At 52.0% G+C, this 23147-nt stretch overlaps 1 protein-coding gene across 1 annotated transcript in view; it reads right to left on the reverse strand.

Annotated features, from left to right (window-relative positions):
* Nucleotides 1-22886, reverse strand: part of RSPO4 (R-spondin 4) — a 33683-nt gene extending 10797 nt beyond the window's left edge. Inside the window, exon 1 of the mRNA XM_054573464.1 lies at nt 22808-22886. Within this exon, the coding sequence (XP_054429439.1) occupies nt 22808-22886 (79 nt within the window). The remainder of the gene's footprint in view (nt 1-22807) is intronic.
* Between the last annotated feature and the right edge of the window lie 261 nt (nt 22887-23147).

Raw genomic sequence — 23147 nt, forward strand, 5'->3', positions numbered from 1 at the left:
AACCAGGGACCAACAGCTCCTGCAGGCTGGGCCAGTTAGACTGTGTGTCTGGAGGACTTGACTCTGGACTGGCAGAGAATGGTCTGGGCTGGCCTCTTGACCTAAGAACATTTGCAGGAGGGCAGGGAGGCCTGTGCTGGTGCACATGTGTGACAAGCTTTGGTGGGCAGTAGCATCTGCGGCCCCTCTCTTTGCTAACAGAGGCCCCACCCTTCTGCACTCCCTGAGTCTGAGGGTCATGGGGAGCCATCTCTGCCCAGATGCACTTAACCCGGGCTTGGCCGACAGAGCATGAGGTCCCCTCGACTACACGGTGTGTTCAGACGTAGGCATATATCTCAGCAAGAGCTAGTCTTAGGATTTTTTTTTTTTTTTTTTTTTGCATCAATGAGTATGTGTGTTCTTTTCTATTCTATTTGGATTTGGGAAGATGTAGGCCAGAGCTGGTGGGCACCAGGTGAGGGGAGAGTGTGCCAGGAATGGAGGTCAAACAGCAACAGCAGAGCTGCAAGATTGGCCGTGCACCTGGATTCACCTCTTGGGGGGGGGGGCATAAATTCTCTCCTTTCCTCAAGCTACTTTGAGTTAAGTTTTCTGTCACTTTCAACCAGAAGACTCCTGACCCAAATAGAAGCAGAGAGAAAAACAAACAAATCAGAGGCAGAGAGAGAACAGCATGCAGAAACCTCACGGCCCCCAAAGATCGAGTTTCTGAGCATCTTCCACACTCAGGTTCCAGTCCCTCCAGGGCTTGGCTCACCCCATAAATCCCCCCAAAAGTCATGTTTTCACTTGAGCTAGCTCTCCTCCTGTCAGCTTACCACCAAAATGATGTAGCTCGCGGAGAGGAAACAGGTCACGGTGGAGCAGCTGTGCTTCAGCGAGGACAAGGGGCCTGCAGCATCCCCACCGTGGCATCCCAAGGGCTCCGGGTTCTGGGGAGCACACTTGGAAAACCTCTGGGTCCTTCTACACCCCCCCGGATCCTGGCCTTCATCGCTGCCCCCTCCCAGTCTAAACAAAAGCATTGGAGTCCTCATGGCAAACTCCCCGAGTTTTCTCGGGGTGCCAGAGGGGGTGGCACCACTTGTGATTTCCCTTAGCAACTGTCTCCCATAATCAGGACCATCCTTCCCCAGCCAAAATGCCAGCTGGACCAAAACGTGTGGTCCTGTGTTACTCCAGCAGCTGGTAGGGGATGGCAGGGGCAGGGGGCGGGGGTTTGGGGGTGGGAATGACATCTGAGTCACTTTGTCTTCCTGGCTACCCAGGGGGTTGAGTTGAAACTTGGTCAAGCTGGGCAATCTACAAAGGGATAAAGGCTTAAAACAACTCTGAATGCATACATTAGCCCAGGAGTGAATGATTCATTCATTCAATCCATCCATCCAACAAGTAGTTACTGAGCCTCTACTCTGTGTCAGATCCAGGGGGACAGCAGTGTGATTATGGGTAAAGGACTTTAACTTTCTGAGCCTCAGTTATTCTAGCTGTTAAAAGGGGCAGTAATGCTTATCTTGCAGGGTTGCGATTAAAGGAGATAGTGCATAGAAAACTTTTAACTTACATCCCTGCACACAGTAGGCCCTTGATAAATCGGAGCTATTGTTATTATGTTGAGGCAGATGACATGTTTTCTGCCCTCAAAAATCTAAGGGCACATGTTATAGTGCAGGTGCTCAGGTTCAAATCCAGGCTCCACCGCTTGCTGAGTGACCTTGGACAGTACCCTAACTTCTTTGGGCCTCTGTCCCCATATGTAGAACTGCGGCAGTAATTCCTACCCTCATAGGCCTTGTTATGAGGTATGTGCAGGTGAACCAGCAAGTGCCTGGCACATGGTAGGTGCTTCTCCATAAATATAAGTTCCTTTTCTGCTCCTGCATTGTCATGACACATGGTGGGATTGTAAACCCACATTGGGACCCTCCTCCCCTTTCACAGGTGAACAAAGAGAAGGCAGAGACGTTGGTGGACAGAAACTACCAACTACTGTCTCCAGGCAGATGGTCTGTCCTCGGGGTGGTGAAGAGCTCAGGGCAGAGACATGAGGGGGGAGCTTTTGTCTTGGGTGAAAGGCAGGTTATTCTTTCTGCTGGGATCTGGGAATGGCCTGTGCTCTTCAAATGACCGTTCCCAACCTCAGGGGGACCCACATCCTGGGCACCAGGAGTCAATGGCTCAGTGTTTGCCAGTGATCTCTACATTTTTTCCATCTGGGGATTTGGAGTAGATTCAGAGTCATCTCTGCGGTGTCACGCCTCCCACCCGCCTTTGCTCTGCGCGCTTTCTGTGTGGGGGTCAAAGGCACAGGGGGACCTCCAAGCCGCTGAAAAGTATACGTTCTCCCAGACAGGCTCATCTCCTCAGCAGCCCACAGCGAGTCTGTCACCAAAAAGCCTCAATATCCAAGTGAAGGACTTCAGCTCCACGCTTAAAACAAAACAAAACACAACCCCCACCCAACAATTTGGATAGATTGCCAACATTTAAAAAATCAAATTTCACATAAAATCTGGAATTTGGGCTTCTCTGGGAAAAGTCAGACTATCTGCCAACACTGGGCCTAATCCCTGCAAGGCAATCGCTGGTTGGAGTTGCACAGACGGGGTGTATGTGTCCCAGTTTGCTGCAGTTCCCACGGCTCCCTATTATCCCTGACACTGAGGGCAAAGGTCAGCTGTTACGTATTATCATCCGTGAGCTGCCCTTTCCCTTACAGCCCTTCACTCCCTCATGTTGAAGACCGCGTAGGGTAGGGGTTCTCACGCTAGGGCATGCATCAGGCTCACCTGCCGAGCCGGTGAGCACAGAGACGACCGAGCCTCCCCCGGGACCATACTTTAAGAACAGAGAAGGATTAAGAGTCAGGCTGCTTGGGTTCAAATCTCAGCTCTGCTCCTTATCCTTGCCCATGTGACCTTGAACTAATACCTCTTTGCGCTTCTGTTTTCTCCTCTGTAAAACAGGAATCCTATTGGTTGACCCAATAGATAATGTTGTAGGGACCTGAGCAAGCCTGTCACTTACGAGGGTCTCGGAAACATTACTGTCACCACCCGCCATACCCCTTTGGGTGTTTGCAATCCTGGACTTGCTTTGGCAGTCAGTGCAGAACTTTTTATTTTGATGTCCACGTTTTAGGGGGTAGAGTTTCTTCATGACTGGGGTGTGCCCAGAGAAGTGTGTCTTGCATGAGAACATCGTGTGTCATTGTGGACTGAGGATTTAACCCAGCTGTCCCGAAGGACCCCCTGGTGGGTGAGAGGGATGGGGAAAGAGAGAGAACCGCTGCTTCCTGCCCCTAGGTCGTGCAACCTAGGGAGGGATGGGCCCTGCTCCGTCCTTGGGAAAGACCCAGAACTATGTAGGGGGGCCTCACGCAGGGAGCGCTGGGCAGTGCATCCTCTAATCCCTGCCTGGCAGTGGGGGGATGCTATCACCGATGACCAGAGGGAGTAAACAACATCTGGGCTCCCCCTGCCTGCTCAGCCGCCACATATGGGAGGCAGTCACTACCACTGGAGGACGGCTCAGGGGAGCCCAGCGCTTTCCTGCCTAGGGGGTAGATTGCACCATCCGCAGCAAGGGATGGGTGCTGGAGACGACTCCTGGCTTCGAGACGGCTGGGGGGCTCGGGGTTGGGAGTATCCAGTCCACCGTACTCTTCTGTGTACTCAGGAGGGAACCGAGAGGGTCTCACAATCAGCAGAATGGTGACGTGATCTTGACTTTGGGGCTCGATGAACCGCCATTTCCAGGCTGGGTGATCTAAGGCAAGTGCCTCCACTACTCTGAACCTCAGTCTTCTCTTCTGTCCAGTGAGGACAATAGTAGCAACCACCTTCCAGGAACTTGTGAGGATGATGTGAGCTCATCCAGGGAAGGTGCTTTGCTTTTGCACAGCTCGTAGCAGACGAATAAGCACTATTTTATGACTTGATTCATGGGAGATTCATGGGGAGGCACCCCAAGGTGTTCCCTCGAGGTCTAGGGCCCAGCCTGGCTTGCTCTTCTTCAAATACCCATGGCCTTGCACATTGCAGGTGCCTATTAACTATTTATTTTATTTATTTACTTATTTGTCTTTAGAAAGAGGAGAAAGGAGGGAGAAAGAGAGGGATAGAAACAACGATGTGTGAGAGAGACATTGATCAGCTGCCTCTCACACGCACCCCACTGGGGGCCTGGCCCACAACCCAGGCATGTGCCCTGACTGGGAATCGAACCGGTGACCTTTTGGTTCACAGGCTGGTGCTCAATCCACTGAGCCGCACCAGCCAGGGATATTGCTTAAGTGAATGAATAAATGATGGCTTAATAAATGTTCTCGACAACTGCTCTGAGGGAGCCTGCAGTCTAGCTGGGAGGACCAAGGTCACACACACAGTGCAAAGAAAGCTGACGATGTCTGCCCATGTTGCTCAGAGCCGAGTGAAGGGCCCAGGCAGGCCAGCTGGGCTCAGAGGCTGGAGTCAGCAGGGACGGTTTTCTGGAGAGGCAGAGGGGGCGACAGGAGCAGGACTGGTCTGTGTAGGAGGAGGGAAGGTTTTTAAGAGAGGTGAGTACAAGATGGTATGTGAGTTGGTACCAGGCAGGGAGGAAGCTCAGGCAAAGGAGCAGATGGCGACGCCCTGCTAAGGTGTCAATACAGGACCCGTAAGGGGAAATGGGTAAGACTCTCAGAATACAATAATAAACAGGCGCACATCCAAAATGGAGGCTTTTTATCCTTTGCTCTCCAAACTTGTATCTCCATCTACCTTACTCAGTTGTTACTCTTCTCCGTCAAAAACCGTGGAGTCATCCTGCCTCTTCTCTTTCCCTCACATCCTACGTGCAGTCTCTCAGAAATCGGTCAGTTCCACCTCTGAAATATGTCCAGTCTGGATCTGACCACCTCTCTCCACTTCCGGTGCTGTCACCCTCCCCCGCCCAAGCCACCGTCACCTGCAAAGACCTGGAGTCCCCCAACACTGCTCCTGCCCTAGCACGTTCTCCCCGAGCTCCCAGTCACTCTCTATGCTCCAGCCACGCGGGTCTCGTCCTTGCTGTTCCTCAAACACACCGAGACCCCACGTACCTCGGGGCCTTCGCACCTGCTCTTCCCTCTGCTCGGAACGCCCTCCCCACGTTCATCCTCAGGACTCACCCCTCAGGCCTCTGCTGGAATGTCCCCTTCCCTGCGAGACCCCCCCCCCCCCGCCGCCACTGTGCCTGAGGTAGCACCACTCCCTCATCCCCCTCTCCACCTGCTTTGTTCTTCTTCATTTATTCCCACCCGATTTATGACATCGTTTGAGTTTTTGGTGTCTTTCCTACCACTGACAGGTGAGTTCCAAGGGAGGATAAACCCAGCACCCTGCACGGACTATTCAGCACCTGGCTTTGCTCATTTAAGTTATCCTGGCAAACGTTGTACAGTGTGGCCTCATTCTTTTGGACAGCTGCTTACCACTCCATGTAGAAATGCAGCAAAATTTATTTAGGTGCTACTATCATACCCATTTAGGGAGGGGGAAACCGAGGTCCAGGGCAGTGCGGCGGCTTGCTCGCGGCCCCTCAGCCGCAGGGGCAGCGGACAGTCAGAGCCAGCACTGCAGGCTTAGTCTGCAGGCCACCCTGCGCCCTGCCTGCCGGCGCACCCCCGTGCCTGCCTTAGTCCTCCACACAGAATAACAGGCCCCCTTACGAAGGCCTTGCTAAGTTCCATGCGGTGCTAAGGCCACTGTCCCCTTCAGTGTCCATCGGACCTTGACCGAGACAGGACACTGCCCACAGAGTGGCAGTTCGGGTTGTTCCAAGGCTGGCCTGCCCCTTGGGGGTCTCCTTGCTTCTCCCTCACCCGCAACAGACAGGACAGATCAGTGCAGGTGTGTTCCATCAGAGGGTGAAATGTCTGTCTCTCTGTTTTTCAGGTCCCCCTTAAATGCTGTCTGGGCGATTCTCTGGCCACCCCTGCCTGGGATCGGGCAGATGGGGAGCGCCCGCCCCACCGCAGTCGCTGCCGACATCCGACATCCGCGTGGAATCCGTTCAGACACTGCCTTTCCTGGGCTGGGGCAACGGGAAGTGGCGGCAGGGCCAGGTCCACGCCTTCATCTGTTGTTTCCCAGTCAGCAGCGAACCTCACATTTAAACCCAGGTCAGAATCACCTGGGGCTGCTGGTGAAAGCAGAGGTGCCGGCCACCCCTCAGGATATACTGTTGGGTTAACGCTTATGGCGTGTGCCCGGTGTCATGTGCATATGAACCCTTGCGACCTTCCAGACCACCCTGTGAGGGCAGGGGAGCTTCCTCAATGGTAGTGTGCACAGGGTGCCTAGGGATCCTGGGTTCAAACGTAAGCCTTGATGGTAAAGGCGTGTGTGTGGGGCGGTGGGGAGGGGCGAGATTTTGCTTTGCTACAAAGCTCCCGCAGGGACACGGAAGGTGCTGGTCCCCAGGCTCCATTTCAAGAAGCAAGGAGGTGAAGAAATTAAGGTTCAAAGGCCAACAACTGTAAGGGGCAGAGTCAGACAGGGTCCCCAAACTCTACTGAGTCCCAGCACCCTGCCCTGGCCGCATGATGACTATGAGAGGTAGGGGTAATATGCGCAAACTCAGCACGGCAGGGAGGGCAGGGCTTGGGTTCCTGTGTGCCTAAGTGTGTGGGGCGGGTGCCGCTGGACAATGGTGGACGTGTGCTGACTGATGAGACCCACATCCAAAGGATTCTAGGGCCCAGGGTTGAAGCTCAGGAAAGGCCTTGCCCAGGGCTGCCCTGGCCTGGCCCGGCTGCTGGCGGGGTGTGTGTCTTGGTGGGGGGTGGGGTGCTGTTCATTGTCCATAGCAGGTATCCCTCCACCTCCCCACACCAAACCTCTGCTTCCACGTTGCCCCATCTTGGACCCACAAGATGCGTTCTGCCCTCCATTAGCCAGTCATTAAGAGCAGTCACATCTGTGTTGCCGGTGGGGGCCCTGAGCAGCCCGGGAAGGCCACCAGTGATCAGAATATCATAGTTTTGTTTTGTTTTTGTTTTTGTTTAAGGATTGTTACTGGATCTCTCGTCACTGGGCGGGCTAACCCTGGGGCAGGAGCAGCTGGCTGAGGCTGGGACCAGGGGAAGGCAGTCACACCCGCCAGGGGGCTTCTCCAGGACCCATCTCCCCAGAGCTTGGCCCTTGTTATCCGTGAACATAGAATTTTCACAAAGCTGCCCTGAGTCTGAAACTACCAAAAAGGCAGTCTGTCTTGGAACGGTCACAAAACTGCCTTGTGCGTGAAATTGTTATAAGGTTTTCAAGTATGGGCAATTGTGTAAGACATTGCCTTGCAATTGTCCTACATGTGAAATTGTCATGAAATTGTGGGGTATGTGCTGTTGCCATTCTTTCTGTAAAAATATTGAGGGGTCCTGACTGGTGTGGCTCAGTTGGTTGGCCATTGTCCCACAAAATGAAAAGTCATGGGTTCGATTCCTGGTCAGGGCACTTGCCTGTGTTGCAGCTTTGGTCCCCAGTCGGGGCGCATGCCAAGAGGCAAACGATCAATGTTTCTCTCCCTCCCTTTCTTCCCTCCTTCCCCTTTCTCTGGAATCGATAAAAGAAAAAAAAATTTTTTTAAATATTAAGAGGACAGTTCCTTTTAATTTCATGTTATAGGGATAAGTTCACTGTTTGTGGCCTTGAAATACTTTGTGCCTCAGTTTCTTCCTCTGTACCTAACTTATAGGTCTATTTTCAGGATCAAATGCAGTATTCTCAAAATAGTGCCTGGCACATAGTAGGTGCTCAAGAGATCTCACTACCTACCCCACCCCCAGAAATGGAATCTCCCAGAGGCAGGCCTGTTTCTGTTTGCTCATGGCTGTGGTCTCAGTACCTGGTGGAGTAAGTAAATGTCTAGCACACAGTAGGTGCTCAGCGAGGACTTGTGTGTTACAGAATGGACTTGGACAGTTTCTTCCTCCTTCCAGCTCTGGGTCTGTCCACAGTGGGGCAGGATGGCCTGGCTGTCTGACCTTGGGTAGGTCTCCTGCCCCTCTGATCCTCTGGGCTTCTCTTGGTCACTGTAGAGTGCCCTGAGAGCTGTGTACCAAGTGCCTGGCAAGACAGGGGGGCAATACACGCTGGCTGCTAATCCCTTCCCTCCCCGGGGAGGTTCTAAGTCCTTGTTAGGGTTTCATGGTCTCTTGTGGCTCTTTGGGAGGCTGTGAACACGCTGAGTGGGAGGACATCTGTAGCAGTTTAGACCAGCAAGGGACACATCCAGCCAATCTGGAGACCCAGTGCTACACCTGGGGGACAGGGGCGATGGCCATGATCCAAAACAGGGCCCTGGGGAGGGTGTGAGTGCCAGGATTTCAGGGAAGGTGGGGGAACTTTCTAAGAAGAACCAAAAAACCCATGATTCTGAAGATTAATCTGAGAAAGTAACCAGGATTTGCAGTCTGCTCTACAAACCTCCTCTACTCAGTCACGTTGAAGTCCTCGGGCCATGCTTCCTGTCTTGGCTTGGACTTAGGCTCATTGTGTGACCTTGGCAGAGTACTTCATCGCCCCATGCCTCAGTTTCCCCAACAGAAGGACAATGACTTGGTCTTGATAAAGGGCTATCAGGCTATTTTTTTTTTGCCAAGGAAGCTTTGTTTTTCCCAAGACCAGATGGGATATGGGTGCTCGATTAACATGGCAGGTAAGAGCTGAGGCCTGGCTGGGGGCGAGGTGAGGATCTCAAGCCTTGTCCTCTTGGTTCCCTCTGCCCACTTCTGGAGGCAGCCTCTGGGGGCCTGGAGAACCTCTAAGCACCCTTCAAGTCCCAAAGTCCCCCTGTGCCGATGGCAAGAGGAGAGGTGGTGGAGCGCTGCGGAGCACTTCGGAGCACTGGCTCTGGAATCAGACAGCCTGGGTTTAAATTCCAATCTAACCTTTCTGAGCCGCAGTTTCCCCATCTGTAAAATGGGGATAACTGTCCTCACGTACTGCTGTGAAGATTCAATAAGTTGGTGTGTGCGACATGCTTAGGACAAGGTTCGGCAGATGGCAGGTGCACAGCTGCGGGGCGACCGTGAGCAGCGTGGCCAGACTCGGTTACAAAAACCCTCTAAAGTATTACTATCTCCACTTACAGACAAGGAAGTTAAGGCACAGAGAACGTAAGCAAGTTGGCCAGGATCCCACCGCTGGCAAGTGGCAAACTGGGATTTAAAGCCAGGTAGTCTTAGCAAGGGGCTGTTATTATTATGTATCGGAGAGCACCTAGCCCTCAAAACACGTCCAACACAAACACTCCCCTCACCTCATAAAATTAAGCCCTAAGGAAGCTGTCAGTATAGGATCAACTCCCAGTGCAGGGAATACCTGGGGTCGTACTGCCAGTTAGCATCAGGAAAGGGGGCTGGGTCTAAAAGTCAGGGCTGGCTGAGGCAGGCCTGAATCCAGCCCTCATCCCTCTCAGTCAGCACCCAAGGGACCTGGAGGTTCTTAGGGTGACAGAGTTGAGGATCCAGTTTGGGCCTCCAGCCACACCGTACACAGGGCAAGCGTGCATCTTCAGGGACCCTTCCCTGGGCCTGGCCTCTCCCCACAGGATCCTCCCCCTCTTAAATCCTAGTGGAAGGGAAAGAGCCAGATGCAAACTCATTCCAGTTCTGTGAGTCCTCAGCAAGTCTCTCTCCTATCTCTGGGCTTCAATTTTGCTGTCTGTCAAATGGATAGTTAAACACAGTATTTGTAAGGGTCCAATTCATCCATCTATCCATCCATCTATCCACCCATCCATCTGTCCATCCATCTGACAGGTATTTCTTGAATGCCTACAATGTACCAGGCCTTTTTCTAGACTCTAGGAATTTAATTGAAAACAAAATATAAACAGAAAAACCTCTCTTCATTGTTTTTATTCATTAAACAAAGCTCAAAGACAAATCCCAGAGCTGTAGAAACATTTTAGAAAGATGCACAGAATAATACTAGACCACGAAGGCAGATTTCCCTTGCACCATGCACAGCGCCAGGCCACACTGGGTGTTCTGTAGAAGTCTGTGGACTGAATGAATGAACGGGACTTACCTTGCTGCTCCAAAACTTTTGACTAAGGGTGGAAACAGAATCTGTGTTCTCCCTACGCCCCGCCTCCGCCACCATGTTTTCTGAAGAGAGCTGACACATGAGTATGGACCCGGGGCCAGATACCCCCTCTAGGACTCAGTGATTGGGGCCAATGGTCTCTGTGCCCTCCAATGCCTCCCCAGCCCATGCAAACAGATGTCTGAAGAAAACCCAAGGACTGCGCCCACCCCCAGGGGCTGGAGCAGAGCAGAGGACTTCCCTACCTGCCTAAACCCAGGCTGGGTGGCAAGAGGATCACTCACAGTTTGGAGGGAACCTGACAGCCATGGAGATGGGCGTTTCATCTCCTGATGGGACACACGCTTGCTGCCCCTGGCCCTGTCTACTGGGAGACGGGAGAATAAACGAGAGATGCAGAGGGGCGGGGCGGGGCAGTCCTAGGGAAACGTGCACCGGCCAATTCTCTGTCTCGGTCAAGTGGACACTAAAGGAGGCAGTTGAGCTTGAATGGAGCTGCAGGTCCCCCACCCAAAGGGGCAAAAGGCTGCGGGGTAGAGGGACCACAGTGAGGGAGCTCGGAGGATCAGAAGTCAAGCCTGTGCTCTTGCCCCGTAAATCACACCTGTGCCACCGTTAGGGCACCTGCCACATGCGGAGGGCATGGGGGGAGGCCGAGGGCCGTTTAGACCTGACCTGCTGCCCTGTGGTAGTGGGGCCCCGAGTGTTCTCTGTGCTCGGAGTTGTGAGGTCACAGTCGTACTGGAGAAGTAAGACAGCTGTCCCTGCTCCATCTTTTCTTCTGCTCCCAACACAAAGGGAAGGGGGAGGGAGGGAGTGTGGCCCATCTTTCCACAGAGCAGATAAGTGGAGTCAGGAGCCAAGTCGGTGGGGAGAGGAGAGAGAGCGTTGAACTGGACATATGTTTTTAGAATGTAGCACTTGACTGGGCTTTTTAGTACCAGAAAGCTCTGAGATCTGTCCAAACTTATTCAGGAGTAAAGAAAACACAATGAAGAATTAGAGAAAAAAAGTACACAAGTCATATCTGTAATCTTCTGTTATATGTTCAATCCAATCATCAAGCCAGTTACATACAAAGTAGGCCAAGGATTACCATCTTTAATATACAAAGAGCTCCTAGAAATTAATAAGAAAACCAGAACAATCCAAAGTGAGAAAATGGGCAAAGATAATAATTCAAAGAAGAAAGACAAACAGGCCAGTGACCACATGAAGAGCTTTCCCACCAGAATAATAATTTTCAAAATGATGATTAAAACAAGAATGAATTATTACTTGTGACCTACCAGGTAGGCAAACTTTTGAGAAAGGAATTTGTGCAATATCTGTTAAAGTTTAAAATCTGTAGTAACGCCTTTTTAGAGATGTTACCCTGAGGCTCAGAGAAGGGGCAGCACTTGTTTAGAGACACACAATAGGTCCCTGGTGGCCAGAGCTGGTGCCCTGGTCTCTGCATGGGTGCCCTTGGTCCTTCCCCTCCAGTCCTGTGCGCGGCCTGGCTCCTTGGCCTTGACTGGGGAGGCTAGGCCCGCTGTACCTGCTGCTGAGCCTGTCTGTCTGGGGTTGAGGACGGCTGGGGCCTTGCTGTTCCAGGTGACACATCTCCTATTGTTACCCCTTCCGCACACAGACGAGGCTCACGATCAGCCCTGTTCCGCAGAGATGTGGAGGGTAGTAGTGTCAGTGGGCCTCCTCTGCGGAAGGGGAGCCACATCCTTCTCGCCCAGGTAAAACCAAGATGGAGGGCTGGAACTAAGACGGGCCGGACACACGCCTGGGTCTCTGAATTCTGGCAGCTCCTCAGAGGGGCCAGGGCTGCAAACGGGCAGAGCCAGGCTGATGCTGGTGAAGCGTCTGCCACACGCAGGACCCTATGCTACTTGGGTCCTTGGTGAAATCATTTCATGTCCACCACAGCCGTACAAACCTGGGGGCTACACCTACCCCTAGTCTCATGGATGAGAGAACTGAGGCTCAGAGAGATGATGTGGCTGACGTGAGAACTCATAGCCAGGACTCCGGTGGCAGGCAAACCAGAGCCCCAGCTCCTAATTGCTGGGGGCCATGCCTCCCTGGCAAACTGTCCGCCCGTCCCTGCTGATTCCTGCCCAGCGTCTCCCCAAAAGCAGAGAAATGCCATTGAAAGCCATACACCTCTCAGGGCCCAAGGCCCGCCAGAGAGGGGTCCTGTGTGGTTTGTGGGGACAGACAGAAGCAGGAGTTACTCAGGACAGGAGGAGAGAGGGCTGTAAGAACAATTCCATCATTTTCCATCCAACACATCTGCACTGTGGGATGAGCCCTAGCAGCGCCCTGCCCCTCCGCCAGACCTTCAATAAATTCTGCTTTATGCGCGAATGCCTCGAGTGTCTGCTTGCTTTTTCTTGTGGGGAGGGGACCGCTGATGCAAGAGGATAAGATGATCCACAAAGCAAAGCCGTTCCGCTAAGGTAGCCCTGGCAAAATGTTTGCTGTTGGCAGGGGGGCGCTCAGCTCTGGGGAAGCTTCAAGCCAACTTCGCCTGTCCCCAAGGGCTGGGGCTCCAGCTCACATCTCCTCTCACATCCGGACTCGCTCTGTTGGGACTGCCTCCTCCACCAGGCTGGGGCCCCTGAGGACAGGGTCCGGCTGATGGCAAGTGTTCAGCAGAGGTGTGCTCACTGCTGTGCAGTGACTCAGGGCACTCAGGAATGAAAGTGAATGGAGAAGCGTCACCTGCCCTCGGGAGTTCCAGTAGTGTCTGCGGGAAGGGCCCTAGGCTGCCGCATCAGGACTATCTACACTTGTCAAGGAAGAATTGCTCATGGGAAGGTGGCTTGGTTCAGGAGAGAGAATTAGGGCTCATGCCCTTCTTATGAGACCTTCATATAGGACTTTTTGTAAAATCAAAAAGGCCAGACCATAAGGCAGAAGGAAGCCCTCCTCCTTCAAGATCTTTGACCACATAAACAGTATCATAAATGATTTCTATTCTCCAGAGAATGTACGAAGTTAATAGTTAAGTGTCAGACTGAACAAAGATATCTTCCATGCCAAAATCAACAAGGGATATTAAAGTAGGCAATATAAGGAAGTCCTATAAATTGACAAGAAAAAAAAACCAACCCCCCCCCCCCCAAACCCCCCCAAAAAAAAAAACCCCCCCCCAAAAAAAAAAAAAAAAAAAAAAAACAAAAAAAAAAAAAGAAAAATCTAGGAAACCCAATAAAAAGTTGGGCAAAATAAAAATACAAAATAATTAAAAAAATAAAAAAACTAAAAAGTCAAATAAAAACTTAAAATAAGAGAAAGAAAAATTGAACAAAATAATTTAAATTTTTATTTATTTATATTTTTAAAAAAGATTTTATTTATTTATTTTTAGAGAGGGGAAGAGAGGGAGAAAGAGAGGGAGAGAAACATCAATGTGTGGTTGTCTCTCATGTGCCCCCAAATGGAGACCTGGCCCACAACCCAGGCATGGTGCCCTAACTGGGAATCGAACCAGTGACCCTTTGGTTTGCAGGCTGGCACTCAATCCACTAAGCCACACCAGCCAGGCCTAAATTAATTAAAAAAATTTTTTAATAAAATAGCATTTTAAAACTAAATCACATGATAAAATTATAAACAAAAATAAAATATAAGAATAAAATAAAACTTGTGAATTTAAATACATTACATTAAAATTAAAAATAACTTTAAAGATAAATGAAATACATTTTAAGAGTAAAATGGGAGTTTGGCAATTTGTAGAAATTTTAAAAATAAAAGTAAAATACAAAACAAAAGCAAGGTCTTGCATGACTGATGTCGATAATGTGCTATGAATTAAGGAGTCTGATTGACTCAAATGCCTGCCAGGAGGGGGGCAAGAAGGGAGGAGGAAGAAAACCATGTCTGAAAAGCAGCATCTGACTGGGTTTTTCCAGCCTGCTGTGGGCAGGGGGTAGGCCGACAGGCCCCGCCATGGCGTCATCCACAAATAGCCATCACATCATTTATACATTTATAATGTGCCAGCACCACACACGCACATGCACACTCTTCCATCCTCACTGCTGTCCTCTGAGGTCCGATTTCATAGAGGAGTGAACAGAAACTCAGAGAGGGTGAGTCACTGAGCCATAGACACATAGCTCTTAGGACCACGCTTTCCTCTCAATCTGGGCTCCTCAAAGTAACCTTTCTGTGATGAGTTTGGTCTGCCGAGGACTCTCACGTGGAGGCAGCGGTATGTCTGACATCCGCCTGGAACATTCTGAACACCAGAAAGAGCCAAGCTCCCATGAATCATGACTGTTACCACCATTTACTGAGCACCTACTGTCTCCCAGGTGGGTTACTTGCATAATCTTCTCGATCTTTGAGACAACCGTGACGTAGATGCTATTATTGTTTCCATTGTACCGACAGGGACACTGAGACTCAGGAGGAAAAGCCCAGCAGTAGCAGAGCTGGGAGCTGAGCCCAGGCCTGTCAAGCCCAAAACCCACCCGCCATGCCTCGCACTGGACACTTTACAGTCCCTAACTGAGCACTCTGTATGGGCAAGGAGTGCGTTTTATGCCCTATTTTTCAAACTAGCCAACAGAGGAACAGAGAAGGGAGATGACCTGCCCACGCCACTCAGGTAGTGAGCGGCAGAGCCTGTGGCCTTCGTGACAGCCTGCTGGCCTCCACTGCTCCTCTGGGACTTGCTAGAGAGAGCTGTGCCACTTTGCCAACCCAGAGTGGGCTCCAGAAAGGCAGTTGTGACATTCCTTCTCTGTGTGTCTCCACCCACGCAGATGTGGGCACCGCAGTCAGGATTCAGGGAAAGTGGAGGCTTCTGGCGAAAGGGAGTGGTTTCCCCACGTGGCCTGGGTCCCCCAGGCCTGGGAATGCCTTTTTTTTTTGAGCTGGTGAAACAGAGCCCCCTCCCACAATGGCACAGTGGAGCCCCCACCACGGGCCACAGAGCAGGCCCTATGAATCATGTGGCAGTACTACAAGAAATCATCCCATAGCAGGCGATGGTGGTCCGGCCTGAGGCAGCAGTGCCCGAGAGGCGTTAGCTTCACCCATCCCTGGGAATCAGACCATTCCCTGTGCGACCTGGAAGAATCCCCAAGGGTAGAGCCAAGGGCGTGTGTGTTCTAGATGGCACTGACTATGTCACAGGGTTAAGAAAGGAGGCTCCGACCTTGGAGACCTGGGGGCACATCCTAACCTCTCCCCATTCTGGCTGTGTGCCCTTGACCAGTTGATTGCTCTCTCTGAGCTTGGTGGGCTTCCTCTGCAGAATAAAAAGATCAAACGGACTCATGGGCTATTGTGTGGAGCGAGTGGGAGATGGCCTGGCAGGGTGGCCATGCACCCAAGCTTTGGAATCAATTATCTAGGTTTAAATCCTGCTTTGCCAAATTTACTGGCCAAGCTGTTAGACTCAACCACATGAAACTGCTAATATGTGGCTGTTTTCTACTAACAAAAATGGCAATTTCATACTCTTCAACTAATGCTCCTCTCGTGTAATACAGTTTCCTCCTCTATGAGGTGGGGATAATATCAGTCCTCTTATAGGTTGCTGTGAGGATTAAATAAGGCTGGGAGTCAACTGAGCTCAGTACCTAGAGATTGGGGACTGGGACCAGACAGGATTTGAACCTTGGCTGTGTGATCTTGGGCAAGTTACTTAACCTCTCTGATCCTCAGTTTTGTCACCTGTAAAATAGAGATAACAGTACCTGCCTCATAGATTTATTAGGAGAATTTAATCAGTTCATATATATAAAGTACTTAGAACAGTAACCGACATTGTTGAAAAAAGCCATACAAATAACATCCAGCATAGAGTAAATGTTCAACCATAAAACCAAATCCAAAAGAGAATTTTCTAACCCTTTGATGTCATTGAAAATTAAGTATTTTGAAAGAAAAAAAAATGTTTTAAGAAACATATGGGTGCAAATCTATAGGTGAGGAGCGTGCTTCTGGGTGCCCAGTGAGCCCAGGGCCATTCTGTGCCCGGACAACGTCCACAGCCCGACACTCTGAGGCCATGGTGGCCCTGTGTCTGGCCCAGACCTCTGCCAGGTCTCTTTCAAGCCACAGACTCCACGTGGCACTCAGGTAAACCTAGAGGCTCTTACAAGGCTCCTGGTCCCAGAATGGCCTCTGGTGGTTAAGAAGCTCTTGTGACATGCTTTAAGCTGTGAACGGCCCCTCGGCCCCACCCCCTCATCTGATATTTATCCTTACACCTGGGAAAAAGGCAAAGCAGATGGAGCCACACAGAGGGAAACTGAGGCTTTGGGAAGCTCCACATCAGACGTCCCAGTTGTGGGACAAGCTGCCTTCCTCTACCTAGCGAAGGCTGTCCCCACCCCGGTCTGCTGACCGCTCACTTCCACCCCAGCTTGGGGGCCTTGGCTGAGCAGCTTCCCTGCTTGAGTTTCCCTTTTTACAAGTGTTGGCCTTAAAGGCCACAACTGGCCTTTTCAGCCCTAACATTCCATGATTCGGAACCTTCTCCAGAAATCCAGAGAAAATGAAAGTTGAACTGCTCTGCTAACTGTAAAGGGTTGTGTATACATGAGAGGGTGGTGAATGGCAGTGTTACATGGGTTTTCTGGAGAAGGCAGGATGTGCTCCCATGGTTCTGGAATCAGGCAGACCCAGGTCACACTCACATGTGCCCTTGCACAAGCCAGTTCCCCTCTCTGCACCAGCCTTCCTCTTCTGTAAGGGAAGAGGGAACGCCATACCCCCCCCCCCCCCCGGCAGGGCTAGTGTGAGGATCGGTGTGAAAGGGGTCCACGCGGCTGGTGCTCCCTGCTGCTCAGTGACGTCTGACGCAGAAGGACGCTTAGGGCCCTGATGGATCGATCATTCCACCTTCCAAGGCTAAAATCCACACAAACCTCGGGAAGGACATGGCTGCCAGATTCAGGGCCATTAGAAACAAACATACGAACTAAGGACCTGCAAATGGGTCAGGGGCAGTTACTGCTTATGAAGGAAATTCAGCGTCACGTTTGGAGCTCCAGAGCCAGACTCCCTGGGCTCACGTGCCTATAGCTGTGTGACCCACTGGGCCTTAGTCACCCATCTGCAGTATCAGGATCTCCCTAGAGATGTCATAAGAACTGCACGGCCTCAGCTGGTCCATGCTTTTTGACAATGGTGAGAATTAACATTTTTATATCAGTTCACACAGCGCACACATTCCCATGTATACGAGAACTCAAACACATTCTCAGGATGATAATTTATTGTAACACTTGCAACACCCTCTGATATTTTCTAAAATGGAGGTGGGCAAACTACAGATCATGAGCCAAATGTGGCATTCAGCCGGTTTTTGTATGGCCTGTGAGCTAAGAATAGTTTACTATTTTTAAAGCATTGTAAGAAAGACAACAAAACAACAAAGAAGAGAATGCGACAGATCACATGGGGCTGTAAAGCCTACAATATTGAGTATCTGGCTCTTTAAAACATGCCTGCTGACCCTACTCTATTTTATTCTATTCTTTTCCACTCTGTTCTGTTTCGTTCCGTTCCACTCCACTTCATTAAAAATGCTAGCTGCGCTTTACTAAATTTATGTGCCTGGTTTGCTGATGAGTTGCAAACCACAGTTTGAAAAACTTTGAATTAATGTGAGCTTCAGTTTTTTCACTAAATGGAAGGATGGAAAGATGGATGAATAAACAGTGGACTGATAGACAAGAGGGAGGGGAACAAAATGAATAAGGTCACCTTATCCATGGGACGTCGAAGGCAGGCAGTGTCCCGTCTTTCAGTCTCACATTCCTCAGCTGAGACTGGGGTCACCATGAACCTGCCCCTCAAGGCTGGGTGGAGTGGCGGGGTCCTGTCTCTGTCATTCTTTCCAGTGGATCTGTTCTTTAGCTCAAGGAGATGCTGGGCCCTCTGACAGCAGAGACAGTAGCGTGCATCTCTGCTGCCCTTGTCAACACCTGGTCCAGGGGCTGGCCCAGAGGAAGGGCTCAATAAATATTTCTTTGTGACTACGGTGGTAGGCGAGTGTCATCCGAGACTCTCCATGACCGACTCTGGCCCTGGCTGCAATCTGACCTTCACTTTCTCTGGCTACACAGCTCCTTGGACCCTCCCCACTTAGACACAGCCTCCCCTCCCCTTGCCAGAGTCCCCAGCCTTTATTCTGCTGCCACCTCTGCCTGGCAAAATCCTACCCCTCTGATGGGGCTCCTCTCAGATGCCTTTCAGTTGCAGCCCTTGGCAAGCCTCCAGCAGGATTCACTTCTGTTTCTATGCACAGGCTTCAGAGCCTCCAAAACTCTGGGTTTGCATCCCAGCTCAGCTGTTGGAACTTTCTAGATAGATCACTGCCCCTTTCTGAGCTTCAGCTCCCTTTTCTGAAAGACGGGTGTAACACAAGGCAGAGCCACACTGAGGACGCACAGCCCACATGCAGAGCTCCCACACATGGCCAGCCTCTGCTAAGGGGCCTCAAGGGTCTCCTCTAGAGGGTGAGTGAGGGTTTCCATCCATGGGAGAGGGAAGTGGGTTCCCCTGGGGGGTGGGAGCCATGTGAAATGAAAACAGCATCTCCTTTGAACGGGCTGCAGAGGGAGAGGGCCAGTGAGCAGAGCTTGGTTTACTGATCCCCTATTTGCACCAAGGATCCTGCTTCCCTTTTCTCCACCAGCCTCTATTTTATGAAGAAAAGCATGCCCGGAGGGGCAGAGGGACTCGCCCAGGACAGCCTCCTCCCGGTGCTCAGCGCAGTTCCCCGAGCGCTCCCCGTGCACGCGCCACCCCTCGTTCTGCCCCTTGGGAGTCCCGTTTCCCCTCCCAGCACTGGCCCTGATGTGCATCTCCCGCTGGTTTCACCCGGATGCCAGCCTGTACAGGGACGCACCTTGACCTGGGCCCAGCCCTGGCCTCGATCTGGAGACAACAAATCTAGTCGTCCCCATCACTGCCACTGCCTCGGGCACCTGCTTGCCTGGTCTCAGCTTTGTCTGTGCACAGGGTACAGTGCTGCCTGCCTGGCTCTCTGCACAGGACTTTGCTGTTTACACAGAATTATTATATTCAGTCCACCTAACAGGCTTTGGAGTGGCCTACTACAAATAAAGGAAAGAGGCTCTGAGAGGGGAGGGGACAGAAGTGAGATCCAACGCACGTGAGTCTCCCCTCTGCCCAGTCCTGGGAACATTCCACTCTGCTGGAAAATGGGAGGGGAAACGGCTGATTTCTTATAAAGCACCTACTGGATTGTATACCTTTGGGCACCTACCCCCTGGGACTGTGCTGAGTCTTCTCCACTAGTAAAGAGGTAGGTTCCCATTTCAGACGTGAAGCCCTGGATCAGAGAAGGCACTTGGCCCGCCCAAGATGTCACATGTCACATTAGGGCAGGAGAAGGCTCAGAATTTGAACCCAGGGCTGTCTGAATTACAGAGCTCCTCCTGCCACTCACTGCCTCAGGTCTAGAAAGTTCTAAAAGCACCAAAAGAATGTGAGGGGCTCGCGCTTCCACCAAGCTCCCTCCCCAGCAGGCCTGGGATGACAGGGAAGCCAGCCATGGCCTGTCTCCCCCTCATTGCCTAGTGAATCTCTATCGGGGAGGGGACTGCTGCTCAGAGCCCCCTCAGTCTGTCCTAGCGCCTCAGCCAGGACATCCCGGCATGTTTTAAGAGAAATGTCCCCATCTGGTTCTGATTCATTTATATTTAATTAATCAAAATGTTGTTTTGTAATAGACACTTCAGATCCAAGAACCTTTCTCAAGGCTTTCCTTTCATTCTTTCTTGTCTTAGAAACAGAAAAATTGGGTTTCATCAAGAAACAGTGACGCTGGAGCCCCAGGAAGCGTGGGTCTGTGGGAGCCAGGGCCCGAGGGCGATGGCTCAGACTGGGCGGCTGCTGGGCCTCCTGACCTTGCAGAGAAGGCTGAGGGCTGGGGCTGAGGGCTGGGCGTGGAGGGGAGGCCGGGGAAGGGCAGGGGAGCAGCACCCCTTCACACTGGCAGCTCCAGGGCAGGCCCAGGTCGGTTCGCCTGGGTGTCCTCAAGGTTCCAAACGCAGAGCCTGGCATAGAAACCGCCCTGTAACATTTGCTGAATGAACATGCGAATGAATGAATGAACATCGAATGAGGGCCCTGCCAATACCCTGGTGCCTTCAGGACACCTTTCCCTGCCAACGTTCGATCAGAACGTCAAAGCTGGTAAGACCTTGGAGTGATTGTGTCCGTATGTAGGGCCATTCACTTAAATGGACTAGAAGACTCCAGAGGGCAGGAATTTTCCAAGCAGCTGTCTTATGAAAAAATATTCTCTGAGGTGTTATTAGTTTGGGAAAGGTCCCGCTCTCTATCCTCACCTCGTCACTATGAATGCTCTGGTAAGTCTGCAGTCAAGAAACCTGAACCCAGCCTTTCCCAAACCAGGGTTCCTATGACTAAATTGCAGAATATGCTATAGGACGAGGTTTTCTACCCACCCCACCCCCCACTCCAGTGCTGATTGGGAAGCCAAGGCTGTGGGTGGGAAGAGGGAAAGTCCACTCACCCAAAGTCACCCAGCACAAAGGGGTTGGGGGTGGGACTGAAATCCAAGGCTATCTCCTTTGCACCAGGAGAGGAGTGGAGCCACAGCCTCTCTCTGAAGATGCTGGGCTGGGCGTGTGTGTGTCCCAGACGCAAGAGATCAGCTACCACAGGGAGGGGTGCTGAGGACCCCCTCACCAAACTGGGGCAGTGTCAGGAGCAGCCGTGCTCGACTTCCTCACTAAGCATCTGGGAATGGGGGGCGCAATTGGAACTTTTTCTTCTTCTTCTGTGTATCTTAAACAGCTTCTAAACCAGCTCCTCTTCAGATGGGAAAACTGAAGCTCTGAGAAGGGAAGACTAGCACAGCTCAGGAGACACCTCTGTCCTTGTCAGACAGATTGGGATTCCAGCCTGCTTTGCTACTTACCTGCTGTGCAACCTTGGACAATCAGTTTCGCTCTGAGACTCAGTTTCCTCCTGCAGAAAATAAGTACCTCCCCCTCCCTGTGCTAGGCTGTTGTGAGTAGACAAGAACACAATGGACAGGAAATGAGAATGACTAATATTAGGAGCCTGTGCACTTGGCTACTCACTTGACAAACCCATTAACTCATTCAGTCTATCCCCATCTGCCCTGTGAGTTGCATACCTAAGATTATTATTCCTATATTATAGAGGAATCAATGAGCTTTTTTTTTTTTTGTCTTTTCTAGAGCCGATAAAGATTTTAGAGATCTTCTAAAGGTCCTCAGAAGGGTAAACCAAAGCTCAGAAAGGCAAAGTGACTTCTCCAAGGTCACCCAGCTAGTAACTGGGGAAGCCAGGATTTGAACCCAGGCAAGCTGACTCCACAGCCCATACACTTAAGCACTATATCAGGGCCATTCACACAGGAGTGCCCTAGGAGGTCCCTACCTCCTCCCTTCACTAGAAGCCCACCCACCTCTCCACTCCCAGGGTCCTTGCGTCCAGTTGCAACAGGGGCTAGAGTCCTCGGGCCACAGGTTCCAAGCCCCAGCCCACCCCGCCTCGCAGCTCTCCCACAGCCGCTGTCTGCTTCCTGCCCCACTCTAGGAGTGACTGTGTTCATATGTAGGGCTGTTCACTTAAATGGACTAGAAGACCCCAAAGGGCAGATTCTTGTTCTCATTCCCATGTAGTCTTGCTCCGACCTAATGCCAGAGCTGGGAAGAAAGAAGACACCGGTTTTCCATTCACCTGCTGGACAGCTTAGCAATGTTACTTAACCTGTCTGAGACTTGGCACCCAGCTTTATAAAACAGGATGATTGCTATATATGTAATGGGGGTCCCCTTAGTGCATGGAAAACCCTTGGCGCAGCGGCTGGCATTCGACTGCTGATTCTCAGATTGGCACCCAGAGGTTGAAGGGCTGCTGGCTCAGGCGCAAACTTGCCCGTCCTCCCCGGCCCATGGGCTCTGCCCACCCGGTTCTGTAGGGATAGCCTCGAGCCCACCTCCTGGGGATGTCCTGACTCTCACAGTAAGGGGCAGGGGCATAGGACCCTGAGGTAAGGGTGCAAGGGCCCCTGGTTTTGTGCCTTAGGTACATTCATAGTCTGAACCTTGGTTCAACTTTCTAGTGGCCCTAGAAGGTCAAGATGAAAACAAATGGAGGCCCTTGGAGGAACGAGACTTCTGCCGGGTCACTCCCAGAATAAACAGGCTCACGCTCAGGTCTCAGGTTTCCCTGAATTCATGCAGCTCCCCCCTCCCCCCAAGGGCAGCCCCCTAAAGATCACTGATGAGGCAGAAATAACAGTGAGTCAGGGTAGGTGATGAGACTGGGGAACATGCCCAGCCCACGATCTTATGCCACCTCCTGGCTTATCATGGATGTTTAGGATAGTTTCTAAGCCATTAACTCTGTCCCCTCGTCCCAATGCCCTCCAGCGCAGCACCTGAGACTCGCTGTCTTTGCGCACAGCCACTTTCCTTGTTCCCAGCAGCGATGCTGGTATAAGGAGTGGGGACAGTGAGAGAGAGACAGAGCCCTGCCAGACCCTTCCTTCCGCCAGGAGCCTCCCTGGTCCAGCTCATGAATGGGTGCCATGGGGCCTCAGTCTCCCCATCTGTAAAGTGGGACTGACATCTCTGTGGAGGAGGCAATAGCCCAAGGGCACTGGGCAGATGCCCCAAGGGCCATTCCCCTGTCTTCCCTGCTGTACCTGCCGGGCCACGCTGCCCGGCTGCCCCTCATACCTTGCTTTTTCCTTCGGTTCAGGGGGAGCATGTCAGCAGCGTGGGCGACGAGCAGCAACAGGCAGAGTGGCACCCGCATCTGGGCAGCCTGGACCCAGCGGGTGCGCGGAGCTCCTGGCACCCAGGTGGCGTCCGCAGGGTCGCCTGGGGAGGCCTAACAGCCCAGCGGGAACCCGACGGCGGCGCGGCGAGCGCGGGGGCTGCTGCAGGCTCTCCGGACCCGCCGTCCGCCCAGGGGCCGGCCGCCAGGTCGAGTGAGGGCGTCGGCAGAGCGGGGACACTGCCCCGGCGGGGAGGAGCCGGCGGCGGGGCGGTGCGTTGACCCACCCTGGGCGGCGCG

This window comes from Pteronotus mesoamericanus, unplaced genomic scaffold, assembly GCF_021234165.1.
Source record: "Pteronotus mesoamericanus isolate MK-2021 breed Mesoamerican mustached bat unplaced genomic scaffold, CSHL_Meso_final contig_25, whole genome shotgun sequence".
Taxonomy (NCBI): domain Eukaryota; kingdom Metazoa; phylum Chordata; class Mammalia; order Chiroptera; family Mormoopidae; genus Pteronotus; species Pteronotus mesoamericanus.